General features: G+C 40.2%; 2 protein-coding genes across 2 annotated transcripts in view; one reads left to right on the top strand and one right to left on the bottom strand.

The window, feature by feature from the left end:
* The window catches only part of LOC106456105 (uncharacterized), a 7,584-nt gene extending 4,871 nt beyond the window's left edge, over positions 1 to 2,713 (bottom strand). The window contains exons 1-4 of the mRNA XM_013908563.1: positions 2,657 to 2,713; positions 2,121 to 2,240; positions 1,441 to 1,628; positions 877 to 1,054 (exon numbers count right to left, since the gene is read on the bottom strand). Of these exons, the coding sequence (XP_013764017.1) occupies positions 877 to 1,054; positions 1,441 to 1,625 (363 nt within the window). The 5' untranslated portion in view covers positions 1,626 to 1,628; positions 2,121 to 2,240; positions 2,657 to 2,713. The remainder of the gene's footprint in view (positions 1 to 876; positions 1,055 to 1,440; positions 1,629 to 2,120; positions 2,241 to 2,656) is intronic.
* A 1,050-nt stretch (positions 2,714 to 3,763) lies between these two features.
* Positions 3,764 to 8,670, top strand: part of mtss1 (MTSS I-BAR domain containing 1) — an 85,691-nt gene continuing 80,784 nt past the window's right edge. Inside the window, exons 1-2 of the mRNA XM_013908562.1 lie at positions 3,764 to 3,897; positions 5,149 to 5,233. Coding sequence (XP_013764016.1) covers positions 3,764 to 3,897; positions 5,149 to 5,233 — 219 coding nt within the window. The remainder of the gene's footprint in view (positions 3,898 to 5,148; positions 5,234 to 8,670) is intronic.

The raw sequence follows: 8,670 nt of genomic DNA, 5'->3' as shown, positions 1-8,670 counted from the left end.
AAGGGTTAACTGATGGCACGACCATAGCTGGACTGGCCAGCGAGCATACCAGGCATTTGCTCGGTGGGCCAATGATTTTTTTTGTAACGGTATAAACAATGAAAGGTGGTGGATTGGCCAGATGCTGGCCGCTGTGTAAAAATAACTCAGTTGTTTGGTGGTGGCTTTGGCGGAGCTTCCACAGATTCAGTAAAATTAACAAGTGGAGGCCAGCAGGTGGATGAGGGAGAGGGGAGACCCGAAGAGGAGAGACCCGAGGCAGCCGATGGTCCGAGTGTGAACTGAACTTCAGGTAAGAAGTTATGACCTGCAATCCATCTGGGTCAGATATAAACCAAGTTTAGGTGGAGTTTATTTTTGTTGTGCTGACTTTTTACAGTCAGTTACAATAACTCATACTGCGTGAGCTATCATGACAGTTTCTATACAGCTGGGTGGGTGCTATGATGTTACTGATAGTGAACTTTATTTTATTCATAAGGTTAGTTAGTGGAGTTGCCAACCGTCCCGTACAAACGGAATCATCCCGCATTCAGAGAAATTATTGCGCGAGAAGTGAATTAATCTGAGAAGGTGCATCAAAAAATAAATGGCCGCGCCAGCGGTGCACATCGCAAATCAGCTCGCATAGACACATTAGTTGTGCCTCTTCTTAATGATGGTATCTTAGCTAACAACCCAAACTACCAGATTCAACTTGTAATTGGCTAAAAATAACTTAGCCTACTGGTAAGAGGGACGTTGTTAGCTTTCCATATTCCGACACTTCAAAAGCTTCAGAAGCTTTCCGCTGAAAGCAAAAGTGATGATAGTTATATTTAAATGTTTAAATGTTAATTTTATGAAAGAGAGTTTGACTGTCAAAGTGATTCTTACATGGTGAGAGGAGTCCTGATACAGAGCCTCTCTGGTGTGGGGCGAAACCGGCCTCATTAGAGGAGGCACACTGAGCTGCTGTTCACCTCCCACAGAGCACACAGGAGGAGGAGAAGGGCGACGAGGAAGAAGGTCGCTCTGCTTCTCAGTAGTCCTGGCAACAAGAGGCACAACAGCCCTGATGGAAGATAAACAGAAAGTTAATGTTTATTTTCATGCGTGTGTAATGTCATGGTCGCTGGAATCTGTCATGTTTCTGAGGTTTGGACTCTTGGTTAATATTAAATCAAGTCACGTTTATTTATGTCCCACATTTAAGGCCAACAGACGCTGACCAAAGTGCTGCACAGCAATCATCTACAATGTTGGTTAATATTAGTGTCACATTCATGCCTAGCTACCCCCAGTAGGTTTAGTCTAATTATGTGGGTCTCAGTAACATCAGATAAATCTGCTTTTACCCAGACCATGAAAACAAATGATAGCTGAGCACATGTGGATACTCAAGACAACTAAGGTTTTAAATCTTCACTCTTCCACTTTAAAATAAATGAAGGGGCTCACTGAGGGTCAGCAGGTATCTTTGGCAGCTGTGGCAGCTGTGTGGGCTCTTTGCTGTTGTTCCAGGGATTGTAGCAGGATGGGTAGAGTTTGGCATAGCGGCTCCTCCAGGTTAAACGGGTCAACATCTCCTTCTTGATCTGCTCCCTGTAAGAGTTCTGGCTCTGAGTCGTCAGCAGGTCGCGCATTTCCTGCCCGGAAAGCCAAATTTAGTGTGAGAACAGCTGACACAGACGCACAAGTTGCTTTCGACATTGTTTTTCTGAAAGATCAATAGTTAACACATAGAACTAGAAGAAGCCCTCTCAGATAATGTTTATGCCCTAATTTTGAGTTTTAAAGAGCAGAATCACAATACCAAACATCTGTAAGATGCAAATAAATCACAAATGTCACTGTCTATACAACTTTTCATACTTACAAATAATTGTGCATTTTAATTTAATTATCTTGTGTCCATTTTTTGATCCTTCTTAAGCTGGAGCTAGCTCTGAAGCTCTGAGTCCCTTTTATTTAAACAGCAGCTCCACAGAAACAACACAACAGCCATCACAAACTGGCCATAAGAACAGTCAATGAAAAAGTCACAACAACATATCCTACCAGAGTTATAAAACGGCAGATTATATTTTTATAGTATAAACAAATGGCAAAAGATAATTGTTAGATATAATATAGTTTACCTTTTGTTCAATGCCGAGCTGTGCAGGATCAGTTTCTCACTGTGGAAATGAGCTGTGGATCAGATAACGCTGGGGAACGCCAGGAAACACGACACTCCCTGTTTTTCAACTCCTACATACCTGTGTGTTTGCAAATAGATACCACTGTGGGCACTAATATCAACTAATAAAATTCCTCACAAGTTTCTGACTGATAATTTTTCTTTAGTCACAAGCTAAATTTTTGGCAAATGTTGAGCAAATGGGAGGCCCTGCCTTTCAAAATAAGTCTCACACATGCGTTTTGGCAATTGAGTTTTTCTGTTAAAAACCTTTTTGTTGTTGGAAATAGGCAAGAATAAAGAAAGACAACAGAAAAAAAAGAATAAATCATTCCACAATCAATCCAATATAATTTTACTAAAATTATTTCTGTACAATGACTTTAGTATATTAGTCATATAAAAAAATAATCAGGAGGGGAAGTGCCAGATACCATGTGATGCTAATTAAATGCATTTTATTAACAGCAAGTCACAATTATTATCAGCAATCACCTTCCCCCAACAGGGCGCAATAGATGGATGCACCTCCGTCAGCCTGGTTCTTCCAAAGGTTTCCTCCTGTCAAAAGAGAGTTTTGTCCTTGCCACAGCAAAAATATTAGTAAAGGCTCTCCAAAACTAGAATGAGGAGTTGATTCTGATAACTGATGAGTGTTTAATTTTGTGCCATTTAAAATGAAATCCAACAAACTCATTTATTCATGGCTGTTAGGAAATCTAGAAAAATCTTGGAAAGGAAGAGAACCATAATGTAGAAACTTATAAAGTGTCTGCTGTCATGCAGTCCTCCACTCGTGTTTCAGCCCCATATTCTCTTGAATGCATCAAATATGAACTCTGAAATTTGCATCCTAGAATTGAGTTGAAGTAAAGCTAAAATGCATCTTTACTTTATACAGTCAGCAATGATGACAACCCTGGTTTAAAAAATCTGTAATATTGCAATGATTTGATAACTTGACACATCAAATATATAAAAAAAATCACTCACAGGTTTTTTTTAAACTTTGATTGGTCAAACAGCAGTAGTGTTAGAAAGCAGTTGCTTTGCTGAATCTTGGTGGTTACAGAGTTGTAAAAGAAGGCAGCACAGTGGCTCAGTGTGGTCTCACAGGAGTCAGGCTGGGGTACTTTTTGCAGCATCAGCTTCTTTCCGTGAAGAATTTCCATGTTCTTCCCATTCTGAGAGGTACACCCCCACCCCCACCCCTTTCCAGAAACACACTATTCAGCTGGAAACTCTAAACTGGTGAGTCAGTTCTTAACTGGAAAATAAAATTGAATATTGAACCTGTTTCTGCAACTTGATAACGTTTGCAGTAAATCTCATCAACCACTAGATGGAGAAGTTAAAAGTACAGTCAGTGAGTATATTTACTGGATGGTTAACAGATTTTTTTGTTTTTTTGAAATTTTCGACTCAGAAGTAAATGGCCTGTATTTGTGTAGCGCTTTACTAGTCCCTAAGGACCCCAAAGCGCTTTACACAGCCAGTCATTCACCCATTCACACACTGAATGATGATGATGATGTGTAAAATAAACACATTACAAGTCCAGGTTTCTGGGCACCCACATGTCTGCTGATCTCACCTGGACCCATGGATCCACCTCTGCCAACCCTGGAGGCCATCATCAGATCCTCCTGTGTCAGAAAAGCCAGGGCTATCACAGGTGACCCCTTACATCCCACCCACTACCTGTTTGACCCGCTGCCCTCTGATCAGCGCCTCAGGTCAATCAGGTCCCACATCTCCAGACTCACAAAAAACTTCTTCCTGTGGGCCAGTCGGGCTGTTAACAAGCACTAGAGCAAATCTGAGCGTCTCTCTGCTCAGATCCAAAATCTTTGTACTTTTAAATAATTTTCCCTCACTCAAGCCTAGCCTTCTAGAAACCAAAGAAGCTTTTAAAACTGTTTATTTATCTCCTTCGCTGCTTGCTGGGCCTTAATGTGTTGTGCTCTTTTAGCACAATTTTCTTTAACTTATTTGAGAAGCTTCAGATCCTACTGTAATGTGTTCAGGGTTTTCTGAAGCTTCTTTCTGTGATCCTGTCCAGTCTCCTTGATGGGTCTGGGAATTTGTGGTTGATGGGTGCTCTTGAATCTCAGCAGATGATACATGCTAACTCCTGATGGCCTCAGCTAGGTTCCTCAAGACCAAGTCTGACCAAGAATGTGGATCAGGTCGTTGAAGGTTTTTTTTTTTTATTTATAAACTGGCAACTCCTATTGTTTCTCCTCTTCCCACCAGTTCTTTAGAGACTCCCTCCTCCCCAGAATGGAAAGAGATCTTTTCTCCAAGTGAGGCTGAAAACACACGAAACTTTTAGTTGGGTATTTAAAAAATGTTGCTTAATGCCTGCCGAAGGTGGAAGTGGTAATTTTCATTCAGCATACCAGTACTTCATCTATCAGTCGAATTTGTGATTTTCTGTATTTATTTAGATGAATCTTCTCATGGTCCCCTGAAACGTTTCTCAGAAGAAGAGCTCTCAGACCTGAGTTTTATCTATTTTGTGTGGATCATCACAGCAGAGATGCGTTTCATTTTAAGGTGTACATTTGGTTTATCAGAGCATGTTTGTTGGGTCAGTCTTTTCATTTCTTCAAAGTTGGCTGTTTGGTAGTCTGTGATTTATAAATAGGAGCAAATTAGAAAAAGACAGTACACTTATGCTGTGAAATTACTGCTGCCACCTTTTATTACCGTAAACATTAGTATGTTACTGATTTAATCCAGATTTCCATTTGTATTTCTTTCTAACTGCACCTTTCTGTACTTTGGCCTTGAGCCCATGTTGCTTCAAAGACTTCATCCCCACTCCTCCAGGCTGTTGCTATGAATGATGACATCATCCAAATAGGTGGCTGCATATGGAGTTTGGAGGCACTTGGTTCATGAAGCAATTGAAGGTGGTTGTAGCCCTAAATGGAAACCTAAATTTAAGTGTCATGAGCTCGTAAGTTTTTTTTTTCCTAAAGGGAGTTCACACAGGAAGTGTGCAGAGATGAGGTGATCACATCACCACAGACCACAGAAAGTCAACCAATGATGGGTGAAGAAAAGGTTGGTGATAGAAAGTAGGCATATCCCAAGTTTAACTTTGAGGCAAGTGACTGAGCGACTACCAATGAAAACAAAGGATACAACTGACTGACATATGATAGATATGTTAATATATTACAGGGTTACCTAGGCAACTGCAGTCTTCAATCAACTCTAGCAACCAACCGCCAAAGGGACAAAGTGATGGATGATGAGCAAATCAGCTCCTGTTTGGATGTCCCTTTGGGCTCTGAAAAACCTGGGGATTAATCTGAATCCTGAGCCATTCACTTGACAAAATCCATACAGAACTGTACAGACCAAATCTTCTTAACCACAAGAACAATGAGGCTAGATAAGAATATCGTAACAACCCATCTTGCATTTTCAGACTAGCTTTCAGTTCTTTTTTTAATTTTCTGCAAGAACTGGTAGCATGTTGATTGCACTGACACATACAGATAGGGATGGGTATCGTTTAGGTTTTATCCGATACCGGTGCCAAATCGGTACTTTTGAAACGGTGCCGGTGCTCAAACGGTGCTCAAACCGGTGCTTAAAGAATGGAGAACACAAAATTGGTCCAAAAACCTCTCATGTTCAGCTGTTTTTTGTAAAAATATAACAATGTTAGCCTTTTCTGCAGCTATGGGGCATATATGGTATCACTCTTGGCTGGAAGCAGTGCTTAAACAATGGAAAAAACACAAACTTTGTCCTAAACCTCTCATGTTTAACTGTTTTCCACTTTTTCTTTGGTCATTTTAGCCTTTTTGGCCAGGGTGAAGGGAGTATCTGCCATCAAACAAGAGGACAGCCGCATGTAGCTATGATGATGTTTGCTAGTTCACCTTACATGCATTAATGTAATAACGTGGTTAGCCTACTCAACGTAAATTAGCTACTCACGCAGAGAAGAACGGCTGCTGCCACCATCATCCGTCATCATTTCTGCTACACTGGCAGGGCTAGGGGCCAGGACTCTCCTCTTCGTGTTTTTGGGGGATGTTGCATAACAGGCAACCCACCCGCAGTAGATGTGCTCGGTGTGAGGTCTCGCAGCAAGCTATCAAATACGGTGCATTTCTGGGCTTTTATAAAAAACGCTATGCATCGCCAGGTGTTTCATCGGATTTGAGGTGTTACCTCCTTTGACAGTATCACAGTATCAGCTTAAAGCACTTGTTGCTGCTGAGTTTGCATCTTTTGCTGTGAAGTACAGCCAGACTTCTGACCGCTTCGCCTTGGACATTTTTAATCTGTAGCTCTGCTCTAACAGAACGTACGTACCTGGCCCCGCCTACTATCCTCGGAAACGTAAAATGATTGGCTGGAATCTAAAGTGTATCACAGCTCAGGAAAAAAAGCACCGAAATGTGCGCTGCTTTTCGGTCTGGTTACTACCGTTTATGTCAGAACCGGTACCCATCCCTACATACAGATGAGTCTCACTCCCCCAGCCTCACTGTTTATGATTTTTGTTTCATTCGCTGTGACACCACAGAAGGTGTGTCCCACTTGGTGAGCAATTTAGAGCTAGAGATGAAAGCAATATAACTATCTCCCCTTGCAAGTTTTCTAAGCTTGGTATTGTAATGTTGCTGTTTCTTGCCCTGGAGCAAATTATGCAGTGTAAACTACCTTGATAACTCTCAGAGCCAGAACATACTGAATTTAATTCCCCCCCCCTGCCCTCCCTACCAGTTTTCCTAAAGTAGCCAACAAGTGTTTCTTTTCCCATGGAACCCACCAACAACTCCTGCACTGCAAACAACATAAAGTTGAGCCACTGCATTCATCATTGTGTATGAACCTACAAGTCATAAATTTTATATGCTTTGTCTAATATTCAGCAGTTCATACTTGGGTCACTACCTTTGCAGAGATGTCGTGTAAAGGGATTGCTTTAGCACATTCCGTTGCACAGCAAACCATCACAAAACATCTTTTTTTTGCACACTTTGGTGAGACCTCTATTTAAGGTAAAGGATCTTTTGGAATTGACAGCTTATTAACTAGTTGTAATTCGGGACATATTAGCACAATACGACACAGCCCAGGTCATTATTCTATCCTGAGTTTTATCATATCTCATTTAACTAGCCATCAAGTTAGAATGAGCCACCTGGGAAATAATTTCCTGGTGCTATTTCTTCACCAACAACTGAGTGATTTCTTCTCCATGTTCAGTCTCATGGCATTACTCTATACAGTCTATAGAGACAGCAACTGATGTCATCATCAGGTGATACTAAAAAAAAAAAGACAAACTCTTGAAACTCTAACTCACCCATTTTATTGTTTTATTGTCAGAACATTTTTCTGTTGAAGAGTGAACTGGTTTGCAGTAAAATAAATTGACCACAAGGTGGAGACAAACACAAACGAACTTAAAGATGCAACCAGAGATGAACAGCCAGCAGTTTGTGGTTGTAACCAAGCACACCACTGTTTTTCTTGTGACATTACCAATAAGTTTGATGTGTCACATGGCCCTCTTCCTATTGAAAAAACAAAAGTTGTATCCAAGATGGCCGACTTCTAAATGGCCACCATGGTCACCACACATCTTGAGGAGTTTGCCCCCTGACATATGCTAATGTGCCACAAACAGGACTTTAATATCACCAGCCATTCCCATGTTATTACGGTGCATCCATATAAATGGGCCACCCTGTAGATTAAATTTAACAATAATTTTCTTACATGACATTTGACAAAGGAAACATTGAACCCTGTCGATTAATCGGTTTAGACTATAGATATAAAATACACACATCAAATGAGTTTATGTAAAAATATGTTTCAGGCATTGCAGTGGAGAACAAACAAATGTTTCCTGCAGCATCACTTCAAGTGGTTATAATTAGAGTAAATCTGCTGCTGGTTATCCTCCAAAAGGATATTTTTTTAGCTCATTAGAAAAACTGTCAGTTTAACAATAGTGGTTTAGTATGTCGTAGTATTCAACCTTATGTGTTGATGTATTCATTCGTACAATTAAAACAGCAAAAAAATCATTTGATATGAATAACTGGTTTAAAAAAATGCCTTAAAATATAATGCAACACATTTATACTTCAACCTAAAATTCATTTTTGAATGTTTTTCCTTGTTTCTCTGATTATTTTACTTTAGTACAGAATCTGATCTCTTTCTCCACAACTATTTTTTTTGTTCTGTGTAACTCATGTGCTACCTCTGAAAAGTCTAACTTTATTTTAAAAAAATGCACAATGATGTTCAGTGTTTGCAGATGTTTGATCAAATTTCTAAGTGAACCTTCTCTCTGGTTTAAAAATAGAACAATTGCTGCTTTATTGTTGTTACACTATTCTGAGCAGATGTTTTGGTCTCCATGTAAACCACATTTGTGTTTGGTATATGGTAGTCAGTGATTAGGCACACACACACACACACACACACACACACACACACACACACACACACACACACAC

The sequence above is a fragment of the Pundamilia nyererei genome, unplaced genomic scaffold (assembly GCF_000239375.1).
Source record: "Pundamilia nyererei isolate P.nyererei 1_Seehausen unplaced genomic scaffold, PunNye1.0 scaffold00012, whole genome shotgun sequence".
NCBI classification, from domain to species: Eukaryota; Metazoa; Chordata; class Actinopteri; order Cichliformes; family Cichlidae; genus Pundamilia; species Pundamilia nyererei.
The sequence above is the reverse complement of the archived record's forward strand: the minus strand, read 5'-3'. Positions and strand labels throughout refer to the sequence as shown.